This window comes from Solanum lycopersicum, chromosome 6, assembly GCF_036512215.1.
Source record: "Solanum lycopersicum chromosome 6, SLM_r2.1".
NCBI lineage: Eukaryota > Viridiplantae > Streptophyta > Magnoliopsida > Solanales > Solanaceae > Solanum > Solanum lycopersicum.
The window spans coordinates 8,039,498-8,063,064 of NC_090805.1; the positions used below are offsets into that span (position 1 = coordinate 8,039,498).

The window sequence follows — 23,567 nt, forward strand, 5'->3', positions numbered from 1 at the left end:
AGACTTAATTAATTACTTTTGTTACACAAAATACCCCCTTTAATTGTTTGTTTTCGAAAAACACTTGACTGAATAGAATTAATCGTAGATTAAAGTTAAGTCTAAACTATTTTTCTTGTGGGATCAACCCCAACCTAACATTTGGGTTCTTTACTTGATACGACCGCTTATACTTCTTTAGGGAAGTATAGTTTGAGTGTATCAGAAATATATCGCACCTTTGCAAAGTCTAAGTTTGTAAGTCTATGTTATCTCTATATAGTTACTTCACATATGTATGTGAAATTACTATTACATATGTACATATCTATAGATAGAAGCAAATAGATCTACGTCATTTACCAATCACAAATCAATAGACATGCACAAAAATTAACACAAAGACTTGAGAAATTATTTTTTTATCGTGCTTATCAATAAAACTGTATAAAATAAAAAACAAAAAAGTTAAACCAACAAATATTAATGATCTAGTGGTAGAATACTGCCCTACTCACGATACTTATAACGTGGATTGTATTTTTCAAATAATGCATTTTATAATTTATTGAACTTTTTAGTTTTTACAAAATCGACTGAATTTGTTGATTTTAATATTTTTATTTGCAAATTAACTAATGGACTTTGTCTATTTCTTCTAAAGTACTTGTGTTATTCTTTTTGTAATTTGTCACTTGTAATTATGAACAATTGTAGCAAAAAAATTGTATTTAGCTATTAATCTTTTATGTACCAAATAGTTGAATTATTCACTATAAATTTTAAGTTGTCACTATTTAACACATTACATATTTTGTGACAATTATTTTGTTCTACATCACAGATTGACTATTTTGTTCTACATCACAGATTGACTAGAAATAATAATATATTTGTCACCAATTATTTATATTATTAGTGACGAAATAAATGTCATAATTAAATCTAAATTTTCATAGCTAAAATTTATAATAAATAACTACGACTTTAATCTATCGATATTATAACAACATTTTTTTTATGAAATTTTTTTGTGCTCAAAATTTAATAAATTATACGATAATTTTTTTTAATGAATTAGATACATTATTAGTAACGAAATAATATGTCACCAATAACTTTGAACTCGTGACTAACACTACTTAACAAATGACGTCAATTAATTTTTGGGTGGAAAACTTTAGGACAAAATTTTTCTATGGATTTATATGTTTCGTCACTAAAATTATGTGTCTCATATATTTAAGCACGAAAAAAATTTTGTCACTAAAAGCGAATAATTAGTGACGAAGTTGATGTCGTAGTTTGTCATGTTTTACATACACTATTAGTGACGAAATAATGTGTCATCGATAACTTTTTATTCATGACTAAAATTACTTAACAAAATGACGCAAATTAATTTTTTTGTGGTAAACTTTAGTGGACAAAACTTTGCTACGAATTTCTATGTTTTCTCACTAAAATTACGTGTCTCATATATTTAAGCACGAAAAGTAAATTTTGTCACTAAAAGCAAATAATTAGTGAGGAATTTTGATGTCGTTGCTAATAATTTCGTAGCTATATATCATATTTGTTATAGCGCTACTATTTTCATAGTTTCTTCGAGTCAATCATTTTTTCGCTTCATTGATTGTTAGCAGTTTCATTTGTTACCATATTTTCTTCGAGTGCACAATTTTACTCAATAACTTTAAAATGTCAAATTTGATTCTCATCTTCTTATCGGAATGCATCTGGTGCATGATTCCAGTTTCTACAATTTGACAATTTATAGTTTTTGTTGTTCTACTCCTGTCATTCATAAACAACAATTTTGATGAGTGTGTCACTATCCGTCTTTTTCACCTTCGTCGAAACCTACTCAAACACTAACAATGGAAAAATTTGTGCTCATTGATTTACAAGAAAATAATTTTTGTTTGACAGGCGAGAGTTCTCATCCTTTGGAATTGATCCAAGAAGACAGAGTTTTGTTTTAGATTTTTGTGTGTCACTTGAGTTGCACATCTCTGTTAAATTTGACAGAATATTTTGATATAGTTAGCGTTTTAGGGTGAAAGACTAAATTAATAAGTTTTTAACATATATAAAGGACCTTTTCCGTAAGTTGCATATATGAGTGACCAAATCAATCTAATTCCAACATTAAGGACTATTTTGATCATTTTCTCTATCCAATCTCAGAGCCAAAAAATCACAATACAGTTTCATGTCTACTCATGGGCCTAACGCAACTAATCTCGAAAGTGATAGTCAAAGTCTTTGACTCATAATGACCTATCTTCTTCTAGGCTGACAAAACTTCCAAAACAAGACAAAGTAGGTCAACATATCGTTGTTTTTTAAAAAAACCTCTATCCTTTTTGCTCTCTTAGTTACTCGAAGTCACAACCTAAATCAGGTAACTCCCTCTTGTTGTAGGTTGAAAGTATTATTTTCACACATATACTTGTGTGTGCAGGGCCTTGGCTAGTGTAGAGTCATATATAGTTGCGTTTGGTTAATTGTTGGCCCCAAGTAAGCATGATTTCGAGAAATAAAATAAGAAAATTTCTAGGTTTTGTTCACAGATAATATCCTTGTAGAAAATTTACAAGTTTTACATATGTACAATAATAATAATAATAATAATAATAATAATAATAATAATAATAATAATAATGTCTAGTTTTGAGGTAGGCTAGCTATATGAAGAAAGAAAGAAGATGATGTAATTGCTAGGAATTTACATGCTAGATCTAATTGCTAGGAATTTACTAGATGGCAACGAAGTTGTGGGAGAGTTTTTCGAACTGATATTTCATTAAATCTCCAAGAGAGCGAAAAGAGCTTGGACGTGTCATGGATAATGAGTTATTTGTGTTGGTTGTTGTTGTAGGAGTAGTGGCTGTCTCATTATTGACAGCAACATCTATTTCTCCCATCTCAGTCTTCATTGATTTCACAAATTTCATGTCAATATTATTACCTGAAATATCTCTTAAGTAGAATGTATTTCTTGCTCTCCCTCCTTCTGTTGCTATATCTGCTCTAACAACAGCTAGACCATTCTCTCGTAGAACCCGTGTAATATCTGATAGCAATCCTATTCTATTATTTGCACATAGTTCTAACCGGATTCCCTGTAAAATAAAATTAATCACATATATATATTAGAATGAAATGAATGAAATTTAAGGTAAAAACAACCAGCCCATTGAAGAAAAGACCTCGCAAACTCTTCGTTCTATAGCAGCTTCCAAGCACTTTATTACTCTTTCTTTCTCACCCTGTGTGCTCATTGCATATCCATCAACATGCCTGATGAAATATTCCTGTCACGTGAAAAAAAAAAAACTTTTTTATTTTTCTGATTCGGACCAACTTTTATCAATATATCCAAATACTGTACTAATAACTTTTGAATACCTGAAATGCATAACCACCACGGGAATCAACAGAAGCATGGAAGATGACATATTGCATATCTGTAAGAGTGCAGACCGTATCAAACATGAGCCTCTTACGATCCTTGCACTGTACGGACACAATTGAATATCCCTTTTCGTGACAATTCTCAATACACACACTCAACATTTTGTCTTCTTTATTACTCTCAATTAATCCCATTCTTATAGGGCTTTCAAAATCACGAACTGATAGCATAAGCTGATGTAGTCTACGTTCCACATCAGTCACCGTGCCTTGATCTCCTTCAGGGTTAATTAGTCCATAAGCCGTTTTCACTTCTTGTTGTTTCACATTTTCTTCATTTGTGCTCCTAGGAGATGTTGTTGCTCGGAGCACTGTCGTGAGGTGATCTTCGATTGCTGCCAAGCGATTATGGTCAATAGGTTTGTCAGTAGACTCTTCTGATATGTATACAACACAAGCTAAACGTGCATTATGGCTCCATGCATGTGCTTCCACAACGTTGCAATGGAGATCAGCTAGGGCAGCTGATATCTCTGAAAATAGTCCTGGCCTGTCTCTTCCAGTCATTTCAATTGCTCTTGGTTCATCACATTTCAAATGTTTTCTACTTCCTGTCATTGATTTCTGTATTCCCTCCCTATTTGCCCCAATCGCCTGCATGTTTTATTTCATCTTTTCATCACTCCCATATATATAAGAGTAGGAGGGAATTAATAATATAAGATTCGGAAAAAGATAAATATACTTCTCAACTATCGTAAATGGTATGCAGATATACCTTCTGCCATACTTTTGGGACATTGGTGCCCCTATCCTTTAAAAATTAGAGCGTATATACCCTTTATATTAATCTTATCCACCAACCCGACATTTATTAAAAATTGGATCGACGGATAAAATTGCATCACATGTCCTTATTTGGTCCTCTATTAGAGTGAAGGACATATATGTTCTAGTTTTATGACGACAGGGGCATCAATGTCCCAAATATATGTCATACGGTATCGGCATACCATTTTCAATAGTTCGTGAGTGTATTTGTCCTTTTTCCTTATAAAATTTTGAATTTTGTGTTCTTTTATATCAACTTAGTAAAAACAAACAAATTGAAACGAAGTATCACATATTCTAAGATTTAATTAAATTTGCTATACTAAGCTTGTTATAACTTATATGATTGTTACCTTTTGAATATAGTTGACAACTCTTTGATTGGTAACTTTGTTACCTAGCTCATCTTTGACATGGAACACTGTTTAAAACAAGCATTTAGAAGGAACATATTAGATTCTATTTATAATTAATTGGGATAATTACTACTGTCTCTATCCAATTTATGGGACACGGAGTATAAATTAATAACGATAGGAATGGTGTGAATATTATACCATCCATGAACCATCCAGCATCTGAAGATATATAGCCTTTCAGTATAATGAGATTCATATCTGTTAGCACTTGCACTACTTCCAGCAGGAGACCTTGTTTATTTACACTATCAATCTGCATATAACACAAATGGATACGTTTATCACAACAAAAATACATTTTTATTCTAGATTAATAATTCATAGTTGTTATAAATAAAAAGATTGTGTTACCTTAACTACTGTACAATTCTCTAGACTCTCATTGTCAATAGTAACTCGACATCTACAAATAAGGAAAATAAGTTAAACCTATTTAATTTTATTTATTTTTAGAAGCCAATTTAATTTTGATGACTTACTTTGGGCCATTTATCCTCTCAGCTAGGCTATCAAAATCTGGATCAAAATAAGGCGAACAAACTGGGTTCATGCCTTCAAACCAAAAATTATGTCATGTCATGTCATATAAACTAAAAATAATGTATAATAACAATATCCAACAAATAAATTTTGATAGAACAATGGTGCCAACAATTAACAAAATAAATTAAAAAAAACAATATAATGCAATTGATTCTTCTTCTGGTTTGATATGTAAAACTATATTGCATTTGAAAATTTGTGTAAAAACACTCTTCAAATATGAACATATGACAAGAAACTACTAACCTTTATTCTTGTTAACTAAATAAATAAAGAAAGAAAAAGGAGAAGGAGAGATGCCAATGAGAAGTCTCAAATCCTAATGTTTTTCAGAAGATTGGTAACATGATAAATTTTCATGAACAAATTCCTTGAAAAGGGAGAGATATTAAAATTCTGTGTGCTCTCTCTCGAAAAGAAAAATGGAAGAAAATATATTAAAAGTCATGTTTTTTTCAACAAGTCAATTATGTGTCGTCAACCATCCACAAGTTCTTCCTCAATTCTTGGAATACCGAATAGGCTTTGCGACTTGTTAGGGCAGGGGCTAAGACCGTCATTAGCCATAACAATATTTTCTTTTACATAAATTTTGGATTATAGTAGTACAAATTATTTGATTGATATAACTTGATTAAGTTGTGGACGACTTGTTATTAAGATAATGTGAGTCATGTTGGTGTAATATACGACAAATATAATAAATTATAGTTGAACTAAAAATGAATAAATTATTTTTTTAGGTGGAAGTACAGATATCTGTCTTTAAAGAGATTCAAGTACACTGCAACATAATACACACCGACTCAGCAATGTTACTTTTGATTTGTCTCCCTCATGATACAAAGGCCCAACAACTCAAATAACTCTGTATTTACTTGAAGAGTCCAAAGCTCCACAAAAAGAATACATTCCTTCAACATAAAAATACTCTCTTTTGTATAGTGAATTAGTTGAAGATTAAGAATATTATTTTTTGTCTCAACTCTCTCTTTCAGTACACTAGTTCAGTACATACACTATATACCACTTCTGTCTTCTCTTACACTCTTTCTCTTGTATATTTGTTGTTCTGAAAATTAAAATAAGGTCATCACTATTTATAGGTGATGAATTCTTCCTTAATAAAGAGTAAGAATATAATTGGTAGTAAATTGGCTAAATGAATATAGCCCAAAGGTTATATAAGTTAAGAATAATAGGTGAAATTAGTGGTAGATCATGGCAAAAGTGATTACAAGAGTTATTCCAAAATAATGGCCACATCCTTGTTAACTTTCATCACTAACATATGCGCTTAGTATTTTAATTTAATAAAAAAATAATATGCATCAACGTTCCCCATTCATTTTGATATTAAAATAAGAGAGTACTTCATAATTCAGTTGAAGGTAGACTATTATTCATAAAGAGGTGTGGTTGCATTGAACCTTCACTTAGCAAAACAATGATCTTTACTCCTAATCAGCAATGGTCGCTGGCTTAAACTATGACTGCTTAAGAGAAATGCAATATCACTTCTTAGACACCAAAATCAAGGTATTGACATAAACATTTTTAGTCAATACATTACAACCTTGTGATATCCCAGTTTTGGATGAGTGTTTTTTAGATAAAGCTCATTCTCATATAAAGCGGCCTACTTTTACACTTACACAAGTGAAATCTGTCAAGAGAGCTCCTATAATTTGACAGCCCACTTATACGAGATACAAAATTTCATTAAATGTTCAAATACTCAACCTCCACAAATTATTATACGATAAATACACTTACATGATGGGGATTGAATTAAGTTAACAATAGTGAATTTCACAACTAGTCATCATATGATTCATTCTCCTGTTTGAATCTTGTTCTAAGATTTCTAGTTCCAGGTTGAGTTTTCTCATATCTGACAAAAAAAATATGATATATCCTTTCACGCACCTAGTTGTGCTTCATACCCTATATCTTGCTAAGGTCTTAGTTAAAGAATATGCGAGATTAACACAAATAATTTTACCATAATTAATATTGATTGTATACCAATTATTAATATAATCTCACAATATAGTTTTTCTTATCATGAGTCTGAATTTATCGTCTAATAACGATTTTTTATTCTACCATTACATTGGAGCTATCACAATTAAATCAAAACTAGAAAAATTATTTTTTCAAAATAAACTTGTGTTTAATATAGTAAAATGGATCCACTTTTTTCACTAGTTGAAGCTTAATTTTTTTTTTACTTCAACCTCCAAAGTAGAGTTAGCAAGCAATATAATTATTTTTCTCACTTACATCAAATAACACCAAGTTTTCTCATCAGCACCAACAAAATTTTAAGTGTAGCACAATAGGCATTACAAGCCATCAAATTTAATGCCAAGTATATTTACTTGCTTTGCTTGTACATGCATACTTTATACACGAGATCATATAAAGTGCAATTAGTCACATATCTCATATTCTTTTTGTAAAAGTCACACATACACATTTAAGGGTATATATTACAGGTTATAAATATACTTTTAAAAGATTTTCACTTATGACATATTATTTACGTGTTATAACATAATACTTAAAATTAAATTTATTTGAAAATCAATTATAATTTAATCTGAAAAATGTTTAATCAATTAAAATTTTTATTTTATTAATTATTAATGTTTAAAGTTAATTACTTTAATTACAGTTCCATTTTTCAAAACGATTCCCTTTTTAAAACTGTCTCTTTTAATTTTTAGTTTTATTTTTTAATTATTTATAGTTACATAATATTATCGGTCACTTATTTTTAAGGATTTATATTGATTATCTTTCCTTCTTTACCATTACAATGAAATCACCTCATACCCCAATCACATCCCCCTCCCTCACACGCCAGTCATAGCATACACTCACATTCTCACACGCCACACGCCACCACCCACTACAATATTTCCCAACATCCTACTACCAAACATTCAAAAACTGTCATCCCCTCTTCCTCATAACCCATGTCGAAGAAATCCATGTCTCGTAAAAGTTCAAGATTTGTTGAAAGAACTTCATTTGATGAAGTTCATGTCCCATCGTTCAATATTTTAACTCGAACCTCATCGCGTAAAACTGTTGAAAGCCCGATGCAAACGATGGATGGTTTTGCATAATCCAATGTTCAAAAAGAGAAAAAATACCAAGCAAACAAAAGAGGTACTCCGGTAAATCAGAAGGGAAAGAAGAAGAAGGGGAAAATTGTTGAAACCCCTTCTGACTTTGATTTTGCTTTTGTTAATGTTACAAAAAAGAGTAAAACAAAAAATCGACAAATGTCGATGTTGCTTAATCTTGTAATCTTTAAAGACCATCAACAAGGAACTTAGCAGAAAAATAAGAAATCAGAGATACCAACAGTCAAAAAAGACAAAAAAGTTTCTAGGGTAAGTCATATAATTAATTTATGATTACATTAGTCAAAAATTAATTGAAAATCGAAATATGGATATTTTGATAGTCATTTATGTATTAAAATTGTATGAATCGTGTATTAACATAGTGTATTTGTCCTTTAATTATGTGTATATGATTGGTAGTGTATGAATGTTGATAGTCAGTTTATGTATTAAAATTGTATGAATCGTGTATTAACATTAGTTATTTGGCCTTAAATTGTGCATATGATTGGTAGTGTATGAATATTTATAGTCAGTTTATGTATTAAAATTGTATGAATTGTGTACTAACATTGGTATATTTGTCCTTTAATCATGTGTATATGATTAGTAGTGTATGAATGTTGATAGTTAGTTTATGCATTCAAATTGTATGAATTGTGCATTAACATTTGTGTATTTGTCCTTTAGTTATATGTATATGAAGAAACCTTACCCCTCTATATCGAGAACCAGGTTCTTGATTATTTGCCTAGTAAACAAGTTAAGTAAAACAATATACTTTAATTAAAACTTTCCTATCTCAAGGAAGGAAAAACTCAACTCTGTTTTATTAACTTTTCTTGCTGAATTACAATTTTCAATTAACTTTAATTGAACTCTTAAAACTCACAAGAAGCCAAACTCATTTCTTGCAAGCTCACTCACAAATACTCTCTCTCTCTCTCTCTCTCTATAGGAAGCCAAACTCACTCGCAAATACTCTCTCTTGCCACAAGAAGCCAAACCCACTTGTTTACAATCAACAAGCTCACAAACTTACAAAAAATTCATAAAACTCACAAGCTAACAAAAAACTCACAAAATTCACAAACGATCTTCGCTGCCTCTCTCTTCTTCTCACTTTTATTCACTCTTTCCTCGATAGCAAAGACAATTTTCTTTTGCTTGATATCTCTATTTATATAGATATTCTATGATCAAGAATCACCGCCTCTCTACAAAGTTGATATGGAAAATATTTGTTTATTTGCTGACATATACGCGTAAAGTTGAAAACCTTTTGAGAAAAAGTTTTGCCTTCTCTATTTATTTTCATAAATATGTCTCTTTTATTTTTCTGCGTAAAGTTGATAACGTCTTAAGAAAGGTTTTGTCTTTTCTATTTATTTTTATAAATATGCCTCTTTTTTTCTTGTTATTTCCATAAATAAATATGTGCCTCTTTTATTCTGTAATTGTGCTTTCATTTACAGGGGGATGAACCTGATTCATGAGAGTCATGACTTATTTATAAGTAGATGAACCTGGTTCATTAGAATCATGATTTGTCATCATCAAAAGTAATTAAAATGACTTCTATCAGATTCATCAGTATATGATGCCTTATTATATTGATATGCAAATTACATGGGTTGTTTAACTAGTATGTTTGTATAAATTTTGAATATTATTGATATAATTTGTATATCAACATTACTGACTTTGTATCTTACTTGTTTGTATACGATGAATATTAATTTGGTATTTAAATTGTATGAATTATATAACTACAATATAAATTTCGAATAATATTGGTATGAATTATGTATAAACATTTTGTTGTGTTTGTATTTTAATTAATTGTGTCCATTTGATGAATTATTTATTTGGTATGCAAAATGTATGAAATGTTCAACTAATCTTTTTTGTATAAATTTTGAATATAATTTATTTTGATATCCATGTGTATGAAACATGAATAATACGTGAATGAGTGTTGAATTTTTATAGGCAAAGAAGGTATCAACATATTTGTCTTCATGTACAAATATGAATGTGTTCGCTGATCTATTGAATTTCTTTGGGCAAGAAAGATTTCAATAATTTATCGTACAAACCCTTTGTGGTATATCTTATGAATTGCATAATATAAAGATTCAATGTCAACACTTGGATATTTGTTTCTTCTTGAATCTGAAAATGTCAGAGATGACATGTTTGTTGTTAAAATAAACAGTACAAAATTATAATTTGGAATAAAGGAATTCACAGCGATTACTGGGCTCAAATGTGATCCACCTTTTGAATTTTTTCTGATCCGTCTATTTCTAATAGACTTATCTTAGAATATTTTGGGGAAATAAACAAAGTCTCTAAGTGAGACTTTTTCACAAGTTTAAACTGAATAAATTTTTTGAGGGTGATGATCTCTTCAAAATCGACATTTTGTATTTCATTGCCTCATTTTTTACTGATTCGAAATCATCTAAAATAACCATTACCAAGTTGTATTTGGATTTGGTTGAGTCTGGTAATTATTTCAACTTTTCATGGGGTAATGAATATTTTAAACCAACTCTTAAAGCTTGCGGTCATAAGTTGATGAACAATCCTACGCCATTCAAATTCAGTCTGTTCCATATAGCTATAGAGTTATCTTTTATGAGTGTTGTCATCCCTTTGACAATACAATTGTTGTTCGTGCTTCAAATCGCACAACACATATTTTGAACTGGAACACAACGAATGACATTATCTTTTTCGATGACTTGAAGAATACGATTTTCAGAACACATGACGATCAGGTCACATTTTTGTTACTGTTATTTTAGTAAATATAAATTATTAACCTTTCTTTTATATATTATAATTCTTACATAATTTTTTTAATTGCAACATAAATTCAGAAACATAGTGTTTACTGATAAAGAGTTAAATGCCATGGATCAGTATATTTTAAATCAATCTTCAAGCAATCATGATACGGAAGATCAAGGAACATCATAAGAACATGGTGTTGATGTCGACAAAAAGTATTTAGAGTTGAAGGAAGAAACTTCGTAGTTATACAATAAAAAATCATTGATCTAATACATTTTTTTAGCATACTACAAATTACTTATCCAATATACTAATGTTCAATGATAGGTTAGGGTGGAGTTGAAACAATTAAGATAATGTTATTATTCATCCCTTTTAAATTAATTACTAATAATTCTTTTTGTATAAAATTTTAATGCTTTAACATATATTTTTACATCTATTCATAAGGTTGACATGCACATGGCCGAAATGAAAACATATGTCAATAATTCGACAAAGCCAATAATTAAAAAGATTAGGTCGTCAAGAGGTCAACTAACATCAACTACACACCAATAGGTATTATGAGATATTAAAGGGTTTTACAAAGTAAAAATTAAAAACAACAATTGTATCAATATGTGATTTGTGTATGAAATGTGTATGAGTAGATATTATAAATATTTTTGCAGTTTTTTTGTTAGATATAGGTATTGAAATTGTATAAATTTTGAATGAAACAATTTGGTTCCACTTTTATTTTGGTTCAATTTTATTATATGTGAAAAAACCAACATGTATTATATGAAATTAAAGGGTTTTACAAGTTAAAAATAAAAATAGTTATTTTATCATAGTTTTATTTGTGTATGAACTTTGTATGACTAAATTTTTTGCATGTTTTTTCTAGTTTGTTTGTTTTATATATGTAATAAAATTGTGTAAATGTTGAATTACTCAACATCTATTAAAAGTGTATGAAATAGTTGGTTTAATTTTTTTGTTGGTTCAATTTAGTTATTAAATCTGTGAAAGACAACATTAATGCGTTTTACTGATCTTGTGTTAAATCTTATATTATTTTCTGCATAAAATTTGTATGATATACTTTTCACACTACTTTATAATTGAATTTTATATTATATCATACATTAGGATGATGCACGTCAAAATGTTGAACAATCTGATAAAGCTCTAATGGATCAGCCTTCCATTTCAATGTGTGAATACATTCATATTTCAAATACGGATGGTATGAGTTTAAATCTTATTATGATATGTACTTTCATTTACAAAGTTTTTTTAACATTATGATATTTTGACATATAAATGAGGCTCAGAAGTCAACTAACAAAAATATTTATATTGTTTTCAATGTTGACAGACATGCATCATCGAATTCAAAACCACCATCATTGGATGATTGCCTGATTTGACTATGACACAGATTTTTGAACTTGATCTAATTCTTAATGCTAATACAACTTCAGCTATGCAAGCAAGAAATAGGAACCCCAAAAAATATGACACATACCGTACATTCAATTGTTGAAAGGCAAAAGTAGTTCAAAAAGAGTTTCTATTTTATTTCAAATCAAATAACAATTTGAAAGTCTAATCAGTTTGGGGTTGCAGCGAGTTGATCAATGAGTATAAAAAAACGATTTTCAAAGGTTTTTCTTCTAGGCGTCGCAGGTATACGTGTATACAAAAAAAATTCATTCATCTATCAACTTTTTAAACAGTTAATTCAAAACAAGTATTTTCAAAATTTTGTAATTATAACTACTGTTCTTGAATGTATGCATACTGAATGAATGTTGTATAACATTGGTCTAAAATTTTTGTGTAGTGCTATATGTATGATATTTGAATGCGTCTTATACAAAATATTGAAACATGTTTAATATCTTTTTTTTATAACAGTATGTTAATATTATTATGTATTATCTGCGAAAGAACGCAAAATACTCTCCAACAACAATATCATACAGTACAGTTGAATGTTGATTTATGGCGTGTATTATTAACATTGAGAACAGCGGAGACAGTCAAATTACGACATGAGATGCATTCTACCGACCACGATGTTGGACAGTGCATTAGAGGTTTCAAACTACTTGCTAATATTCATTGGGATAGAGTTGACAAATTCATTGTTCGTGTCAACATTATGAGAAGTTTCATTTATTGTTGGTTGTATTCCAAATCAAGCCTAGATGTCTGATGATTCGAGGAGGGAAGGATCTGTTCACACCAACAAAATCAATGAAGTTGTTGATAAACTTGCAACAATGTTATCACTATTTTTACAAAGCACATGATTTTATGACAAAAGGCTTGACTTGTATGCTAATAAATTACCTGCATATGAACACAAGTCTCAGTCCAACCCACTTGATATCGAGCACAGGATGCATGTTCCTAAACAAGAAGATAGTTCCAAGTACATATTTTCTATACTATACTAATTTCATTATAAATGTTCACTTTATTTAGTTATTAATTTTTTTCATTTAAATTTTTTACGGTGATTTTTCTATGTACACATCTCTGTTTGATGAATACATCAGTAATGGTGTTTTGGATATGTCTTTTGTTGATATCGATGCAACGTACCACCGTCAAAGGTATGCCACAATCTTATGGCATTATGAAATTATAAAGAATGAAGAGGGCGCGATAAGTGACAGTGAAGTTACTGATACGGTTGCTAGTAAATATAATGGACTTCCCATAGCTAAAGAACATGCTCTAGGTACCACCAATTATCCTACAGCAATCCCACAGACAAGAAAATAGTTACTTGTACCTTCTACTTTTTTATAAAATCATATGTTTTCTTTCATGTATATCGTCTACTACGAATTACTTATTGGTTTTTATAAGTTAAGGATACTAGTAATATACGAAAATTATATCACTTGGATTCAATATTTCAATATAGCAGTCTCTCTTCACTTGTTGGTTATTTTTAATTTCAGTATACTATTAATATACATAGTTCATACCATATGGATTCAACATTTTAAATATCAAGTAGGTTTCAATCTGCCATTATTGGGTGAAATGTGTATGAAATCTGATCAATACACATTTTGATTTGTTGATTTTTATATATATTGTATTAAACTTTAGTATGAGTTTCGATCAAATGTGTGTATTGAATGAATTACTAAATTGGTATAAGACTAGGGACTAGAAACTTGAAATAGTTATTTGTACCTTATAATTTTTAGAACTACATGATTTTTTACTTTAACTTTTAAATATTTTGTTTATGTTTAAGTATTTCATGATTTATAATATCATATGTTTTTTTCCAGCTATACCATTTTATATGAATTATAAATTGATTTACATATAATTTTAGGATACTAGTAATATACATAATAATGCCTACTATAATATCTATTACTAATATAATAATGATAATAATACAATTATAAATAATCTAAATTCTAATTGTACTATAATTCTAATAGTAATTCTAGTCGTAATATAATCAAAATCACAATATAATTCTAGACGAAATATAATCCTAATTAACATAGGTAGTCTAATCGTAGTGCTACTCTAATTCTTTAGCAGCTGTAGACAGGTCAGTCAGCTGCATTGGACCTGTTCCTTTGACATGTTCCAATTGTCAGCTTCCTTTTTCTTCAACACGTGCACCATCAACACGTTGGAGCGATTCCGCGAGGATTTCAAGAAACCTTATTCCCTAACAACACCATCTATGAAGTCAAGCAAAAGCTTACGGAATTAAAGCAAACGGGAAGCATTCTGGCATACATGAAGGAGTTCACCACCCTTATGCTTCATATTCCGAACCTCACGGATGAAGATATGTTGTTCCACTTCATGGATGGGCCACAGAATTGGGCCACGATAGAATCGGAACGCCGATAGGTCAGGACTGTTGATGAAACAATCATGAAGGCTAAAGCTTTGACAAACTTCAGGCACGAGAAGCTTGACAGAGCCAAGAAAATATGAGAGGTAATCATGACCATGGTGGGGTATATTGTGTCAAAGGCGAGGAGTAGAGACCACATCTTCAGAAACATGATACTTATAAGTCTGATGGCAAGAAGTCCGGACATAATGGAGACACAGAGAGAAAGACAGAGGTTGCCAAAAGAGGTGGTTGCTACATATACAGTGGCCCGCATAGCTATTCGACGTGCCTTGAATGGAAGAACCTTGGTGCTATTCTACGAGAGCGGAAAGAGAAGAATACACATGAGCAAGAACAAGGCACAGAGACGACGCAGTTGGGCTTGATAGGACTATGAAAATCTATCATGAAGTAACTACGAAAGTCAAAAGAATATGACGCAAAGTATGTCGACATCAAGATCAATGGAAGATCCGCTTGTGCTATGGTCGACACCGGTGTAGAGGCTAACATCATGAACAAAAGGGCAGCGACAAGGTTGGGGCTGCGCTACAGTCTAAGTAACGCCTAACTCAGGACGGTCAATGCACCACCGACTCCAGTTAGTGGAGTCTAACATAGAGTAAGCATCACTGTGATCGATCCTTACCTCCAAGTACTTCTGGTCATGGAGCGTGGAGGAACATGCAAGGTTCCTATGGTTGAGGCACTGAAGAAAGAAGGAAAGGTCTGACTAACGGACATGCAACTCAAGAAATATCATAAGAAGGAGAAGTCAACATTTCTAGCTACCATTACAATTTTGAAAGAAGACAATGGTTCTAAGCCTTGTCACCATGCACGAAGAGGGTTCCAAGAGGGAACAATGTTGTGATGCCAAAGAAGACGCCAAGGTGATTGCCTCCTAGGAAAGAGGTGTATCATAAGACCGAGCTGAAAGAGATAAAGAAACAATTGAGGACGTTGCACGAGGACCTTGATCTAGTCAATGGACTATTGGTCACGCATGCACAAGAATTGGATGCCTATGCAGCGGCAATGCGACACGGTCGTCGCATCAATAGGTAGGGGAGAGTGTCACGTCCCGTCACTTCACAGTCAAATTTGCAAATGGATAGGGTCGGAAGAGTCTAGTATTGTGGAGAGGTTTATAGAAAACTCTAGAATAACTTAGACTCTTTCTTTAAATGCCTTGGAAAATCCTAGAATGTGTAGACTTTTCTAGAACATGGACCAAAGTGTAAATAACTTAGAGACTTATAAATAATATTAAATTACACTTTATCCCCCTAGGATTTAGTGTAAATAGAGGGGCTCTCATTTGTAAATCATCGAACGACTTATTAGCAATCTTCTAAGCAATATAAAACCTTTTTCCAAATCTTTCTAAGACTTCCCTTTCATTCTCTTAACGATATTAGTTTAAAAGAGCTTACTTGAGCTTACAAGATTGTGAAAGATTCATGAGTCTAGTGCCGCACGGAGATCTAATAATACTCTAAGTTCATGACATTGGGTACAAAAAATAAATATGTTTTTGACCATTAACTCAAAATAGAAATAAAAAGATATGAACTGAAACATACTGAAGTTGGGGAAGACTCAATAATTTGTTGAAGCGTAATCCTTAATTTGGGCATTGAGAAGAGGAATTGGGGAGATGGCTTTAGCATTTATTACAATTTTAACTTCTTACATATCCATTAGAAAATTTTGAACCTACATTTTCTTCTATTTCAAATGTACGTACACATCAAACGTTGCTCCTAAATTCAAAAAATTCTCGGCGCCAGTACAAATATCACGAGACACAGAAACTAATTAAAATAAATCAACCCAAAAGGTAGAGTTCTCTACACATTAATACATATGTGTTGATGTAGAGGTTTTGTTCATGTTTTTTTGTGAAATAAGTGGTAGATATTTCACAATACTTTCCAAACAACTCATTCCAATGAAATTACCACATTGAAACTAAAAGCAAAAAAAAATATTGTAAACATCACAGAGAAGGGAATATTCACCAAAATTAAGAAACTAAACGAATGTCAGTGATGAATTCAGATCCAAATAGAAAAAAAATTCATACAGAGAGGAAAACCCAACTGATTCATTGTTGTTATGGCGATTTGTTGAGCTTTTAGAAATTCATGTCACTTTTCCTAAAATTTGCCCTCTCTTTCTCATCTCAAAGTCGATCCTTATCAACTTTTGAGGTGAATTGTTAATTGAGGAGAATTTCTCATCTCTAAAGTTCTAAAACTCTTTAGGTAACCCAAACAATTATTAAGAACAACCGAAGAAATTACGAAGGACAAAGGAAAAATTAGACCAAATAAATCAGAGAAGAATGTGAAATGAGAGAACTTTACAATTAAAATTAGGTGTTGCCAACATAAACTAATGAAATCTATAATAGTGAGGAACAAATTTAGACACGTAAGTAGAGCTACTAACATATAATGACTAAAATATCCTCAACTTAAATTTTAAAGGCAAAAATCAGACATGTTGATACCAATTTTCATCTCACACTTCTACTGTGGTAGAATTATTGAAAGGGATACTGGTTATGATTAAATATTAGTAAAGTTACTAATCAAAATGAAATTTGTAAGCGTTTGATAATGAATTTAAGCTATATATATATGTGTGTGTGTGTGTATATATATATATAGTCGTGAATTATAAAAAGAGTTTTGGAGGCAGACCTTAGAGTCTAATGGATTCAAGTTAAGTTGAACCAAAATGGAGTACTTGAAGTCCAATTCAGTGATGTGATGCCTAAGGTTGGTGTAAATGAAGTTTGATACATAGATCATTAAGAAAAAAGGAAGTTTAAAGTAACCTCGAAACAATTATACAAGAAATGTAAGAAATGTGGAGATTGACAATTATGTTACACATCGTATAGGTGCAAGATGGATGAAATGAAGCCTAGCATTTGTTGTGAAAAGAAGGCGAGACTTAAAACTTAAACGCATGTTCTACAAGGGTAGTGGTTAGACTTCCAATGTTGTTGGAGTGGACTGCTAACTAGTCAAGCGCTCCCACATTTAGAAAATGCAAATTGTGGATTGCTGAGATGGATGTGTTGGTATACTAGGAGGGATAAGATTAAGAATCACGATAACCAACACAAATAGGGCCCTAATAGCGGAAGATGGTTCAAACAAGTGCAAAGGAGATGCACCGGTACTCTAATACGGAGGTGTGAGAGGCTGACTATTGATAGTTTCAATAGAGGTAGAGGTGGGCTGAAAATATTGGAGAGAGATGATTAGACATGACATGAAGCAACTTCAGTGTACCAAGGACATGACCTTATGAGAAGGTTATAAAGTTCAGATATTAGGAAATTAAAGGAGATTAGTTAGTTAGTTAAGTTTTATCTCACATTTTCTTCTTTGCTATTAGTCATACTATTAGTAGTATCACTCTTGTGGCAGTTGCTTTGTCCTTTGAGAGTGGTAACTGTTTGTGGTTTATTTTTACTTTTTAATTATGTTTATAGTTTTTTATGACTTCTGTTTAGGATAATTCATCAAGTTATTCGCAGAACGTTTTCATGATTATTTTTATTTAGTGAAGAATCTAATCAAACACTTTATATGCAGGATCATTTAATATTATTTTACTTGTCAGAAAATGCAATTACATGCATATAATCATGAACTATACCATATAAAGTCAGACTAAAATCATACATGTTACCATGGTTCAATCTGACACTTTAAAAGAAGAAACGTTCAAAGAATTTTCATATGAACTTTACTTATATTTGAGAAGGAAGAAGGAGAAGAAAAGGGAACGTCTTTTCTCTTTTTTCTAAACGATATAGTTGTTTTTTGAAAGAAAAATTCTTTTTTAATCCTAACGGGAACAACTTCTAAAAGAATTATGTCTCATCCCTTTTCTTACTAAATAAAATATAAAATTATATATTATATATTTATTAATATGGATCGGATTGGCCCACATGGATGACCCAAACCAACTTCTTTCATCTCTCACTTATACATAGTGGTTAAACTCTCATTCTTATTCAGTATGTTCATCCATAACGTCTAGACATTATGATCAGTGCACACATTGAAATCAACTTCTGTAAACTAAATCATACACAATTAAGGGTCAATATCGAAAAGATTCTACCATTCTCCTTTACTTTGAAGCAATGTTGATCTAATAATGTCGCTTAATACCAAACATTGATACTTGGACTTGAGATGGTTGTCAACATGAAAAAATTAGACTTACAAGTCTTTGGTGACTTTCAGTTGGTGGTCAACCAACTCTTGGGAAGTTATGAGGTAAAAAAACCTAAATTGCGTCCTTATAATGATTATTCTCAAAAGTTGATAGGATGGCTTAGAGATGTAACCCTTCAACATGTGTGTAGAATGAAAAATCAAAGAGTCGATGCATAGGATGCCCTAGCTTCGATGCTAACCCTTCCTGATCAAACAAAAGTTACTATTTGTCAAATATAGATAGTACCACCGCCAAATGAGGAAGAATATATAGAAAATGAGTTTTATCATATCTTTGCCGTTTTAGAAGTTGCAGAGGAATATTGTAGATTACCATTTATTTACTACATGTGTTACGGGATACTTCTAGAAAATCCAAATAAAAGGACTAACATTCGTCGTTGTGCACCTTGTTTCCTTTACTACAAGGACACATTATCTAGAAGGTCATTTGAGGTTGTACTGTTATAATGTTTGGGAGAGGAAGAAGCAATTCAAGATCTGCGAGAAGCACATTCAGGAGTGTGTGGATCACATCAATCTGGACTAAAACTCCACTTTCACATAAAGATAATGGGATATTATTGGACAACCATGGTGAAAGATGGCTTAGATTATGCTCGGAGATGCAATGCTTGTCAATTTCATGTGAATTTCATACATCAGCCTCCTGAATTATTGCACCCAAGTATCACATCTTGACCATTTGACGCATGTGGATTGGATATTGTGGGAGCACTACCGAAGTCTTCTGGTGGACATCTATACATCTTGGCAGCAACTGATTACTTTTCAAAATGAGCTGAAGCTGTCTCTCTCTTAAAGAAGTGAAGAAAAAGAATGTTATATATCACTTTGGCATCCCTTACTTTGTAATAACAAATAATGGCAAGCCATTTTATAACAAGTTAATGAACGAGATTAGTGATCTCTTTGGTTTCAAGCAGCGTAAATCTTCTATGTATTATGCTGCCAATGGTCTTGCTGAAGCATTCAATAAGACCTTATGCAACCTTCTAAAGAAAGTTATCTCCTAGTCCGAACGGGATTGACATGAAAGAATGGAATAAACTTTGTGGGAATATAGGACGACATATTGTACACAAACTTAAGCAACACCATATTCACTTTCTTTTAGAGTTGAAACAGTACTACCACTCGAGCGTCAAATAACTTCCTTAAGACTTGCTATTGAAGAAGGGATCACTGAAAAAGAAAATGCTTGACTGTGTCTTGCTTAGTTAGAAGCACTTGATGAAAAGAGGCTAGAAGCCCATCAATATCTTGAATGTTATCAAACTCGTCTATCTTGTGATTTCAATAAGAAGGTTCGCTTGACGTGCTTTTAAGTTGGAGACCAAGTTCTCGCGGTAAGAAGATCCATCATTAGTTTTCACAAGTCTAGGAACAAGTTTACCTCTAAGTGGGAGGGACCTTATGTTGTACAAGAAGCATATTCACATGGTTCATACAAGTTGGTTGATGTAGATGGCGTAAAATCGATTCTATTAATGCAAAATTCATAAAGAGGTACTACCCTTGAAGTAAGATGATGCTCCTTAAGATATGAGCCTAAACTACATGTCACTCCTGGCTCGCAAGAGTATAAACTATGTACGACACAACCAAAAAAAAATTTCTCAATCCCCAAGAACTACGTTGTGACTTGATCCTCTTTATTGAGGTAAGTAGGTGCTTAGAACTATATTCTAAGTTCTGTTGCATGAGTGTCAAAAAATCAAATGTTCCCACTTGATTTGTTGCATGAAAGTCAAAGCAATACATATTTTATTTATCTTTTGTCTCATCAAACTTTATACATGTACGAAGTATTGATGGGTCAATGGAGGGGGAACCCCCTTGTAAAATATGAGTTTTTTTAACAATACACTTGAAGTCTTTAAATTAGATCAAATATGCAAATTGAAGTCTTTAGATTCTTCGAGTTTATTATTTGAAGTATCCAAATCCTCTAAGTATACAAGTTGAAGTATTCAAATCCTCTAAGTATGAAAGTAACACTTCAAGTATGTAAGTAAAGTCTCAAAATGCGTATAACATTGGATTTCATACCTTAAGGCGGGCGAGGTTTGTCCCGTTGCACTTTAAGCTAGCCTTGTTGTGGATTATCCTTCAATAGATCTTTAAATTTCTATTCCATAAGGTGGACAAACTTTTTTCTTTGCACCTTAATCTAGACTTTCCACGGACTTATACTTAAAAGGATCCTTAAATCTTCATGCCTTAAGGTGGAAAAGATTTGTCCTTTTTCACCATAAGTTGGCGTTTTCACGGGTGTATACTTAAAAGGATCTTTAAATTTTCATGTCTTAAGATGGACAAGACTTGTCCCTTTGCACCTTAAGTTGGCCTTTTTAACGGGTTTATACTTAAAAGGATATTTAAATTTCCATGCCTTAAGGTGGGTGATATTTGTCTCTTTGCACCTTAATCTTTCCTTGTTGCGGATTATCCTTCAATGGATCTTTATATTTCTATGCCTTAAGGTGGACAAACTTTTCCTTTTACGCACCTTAAGCTAGACTTCATACGGACTTATCCTTAAAAGGATATTTAAATTTTCATATCTTAAGGTGAACAAGATTTGTTATTTCACACCTTAAGTTGGCCTTTTCATGGGTATATACTTAAAATGATCTTTAAATTCCCATGCTTTAAGGAGGAAAATATTTGTCCCTTTGCACTTTAAGCTGCCCTTTTCACGGATTTATACTTAAAAGGATCTTTAAATTTCCATGCCTTAAGGTGGATAATATTTTTCCCTTTTCACCTTAAGCTAGCCTTGTCGCGAATTTATCCTTCAACGAATCTTTAAATTTTTATGCCTTAAGGTAGACAAACTTATCCCTTTTCACCTTATACTAAACTTGCCAAAGATTTACTTAAAAGGGTCTTTAAATTTCCATTCCTTAAGGTGGAGAATAATTGTCCCTTTGCACCTTAAACTGGTCTTTTCACGGGTTTATCCTGCCTCAAGTTAGTTAAATATTCAATACCTTGTAATACCTTGAGAGTATTGCTTTTTTTCAAGGCGGGAACGTTACACGGTATTCTAGTAAGGCCTCAAGTTGGTTAAGTATTCAATACCCTATAACACCTTGATAGTATTATTTTTAAGGTGGGAACGTTACATGATGTTCTAGTAAAGCTTCAAGTTTGTTAAGCATTCGGGACCTTGTAACACCTTGAGTATTTTTTCAAGGAGGGAGCATTACACGGTATTCTAGCAAAGCTTCAAGTTGGTTAAGCATTCAGAACCTTGTAACACCTTGAGTTTTTTCAAGGCGAGAGCATTACACGGTATTCTAGTAAAGAATCAAGTTGGGTAAGTATTCGTACCTTGTAGCACCTTGAGTTTTTTTCAAGGCGGGAGCGTTACACGGTATTGTAAAAATAATCAAGTTTGTTAAGCATTCAGGACCTTATAACACCTTGAGATTCTTAAAGTAGGAGGATTACATGGTATTCTAGTAAAGCTTCAAGTTTATTAAGCATTCGAAACCTAGTAACACCTTGAGTTTTTTTAAGGCGGGAGAGTTACACGATATTCAAGTAAATCTTCAAGTTGGTTAAGCATTTGGGACCTTGTAACACCTTGAGATTTTTTCAAGGCGGGAGCGTTACACAGTATTCTAGTAAATTCTCAAATTGGTTAAGCATTCGGGACCTTGTAACACCTATAGAGTATTAATTTTTTCATAGCGGAAACGTTATACGGTATTCTAGTAAAACCTCAAGTTTGTGATCTTCAAGGCAGGGAAGCAAACTGCGTAGTATCTTGCAAACACAGAACTTCAAATGTCAACATACCCTCAGAGAAGCAAACTGGGTAGCAGATTCACTCTCCAAACACAGCCACTACACCACAAGCCCTCAAATATACGTCAACAGCACTCAATTACCTAAAGCAGCTCAAGCATAATATCGGATGGACTTACTAAACATGCCAAGTTTTAGAAGAAAGAAGACTAGGAAGATCTTTGATCCACCTTGATGTAATTATCTTTTCAACATAGCTATCCTCAAATAGTATAGCTACTTTGAATAGGTATAGGTAGGCGTATAGACTTTCTTGTACAAGGGAGAGTCTCCCTAATTTATGTTTCCTAGATACTTTGTAACGAGAGGAGTCCTCTCCTTAGGTGCGTAGTATTTTGGTTTCACCTTCCATGTAAGGGGAGGAGTTAACATTCACTAGGAAAGTTAATTCCAAACCACCTAGGATTGGAGGTTAGGTCTATGTCCCCCTCCGTGTATTTTGCTTTTTTGTATTAAT

General features: G+C 31.9%; 1 protein-coding gene across 1 annotated transcript; it reads right to left on the reverse strand.

The window, feature by feature from the left end:
- Positions 1-2,604: 2,604 nt before the first annotated feature.
- On the reverse strand, positions 2,605-5,596 carry LOC101249271 (ACT domain-containing protein ACR2). Its single transcript, XM_010323641.3, has 8 exons — positions 5,439-5,596; positions 5,129-5,201; positions 5,001-5,052; positions 4,788-4,902; positions 4,584-4,651; positions 3,394-4,053; positions 3,195-3,299; positions 2,605-3,107 (listed from the first exon to the last, which is right to left on the reverse strand). The coding sequence occupies exons 2-8, from the start codon at positions 5,197-5,199 to the stop codon at positions 2,742-2,744; spliced, it is 1,437 nt and encodes a 478-aa protein (XP_010321943.1). The 5' UTR covers positions 5,200-5,201; positions 5,439-5,596; the 3' UTR covers positions 2,605-2,741.
- Between the last annotated feature and the right edge of the window lie 17,971 nt (positions 5,597-23,567).

Coding starts and splice junctions, on each gene's coding strand:
- LOC101249271 (XM_010323641.3), bottom strand. CDS start 5,199: ATGAACCCAGTTTGTTCGCCTTATTTTGATCCAGATTTTGATAGCCTA. Junction 3,300..3,393: donor GTGGTGGTTATGCATTTCAG/GTATTCAAAAGT, acceptor TTCACGTGACAG/GAATATTTCATCAGGCATGT. Junction 3,108..3,194: donor TAGAACGAAGAGTTTGCGAG/GTCTTTTCTTCA, acceptor TTTATTTTACAG/GGAATCCGGTTAGAACTATG.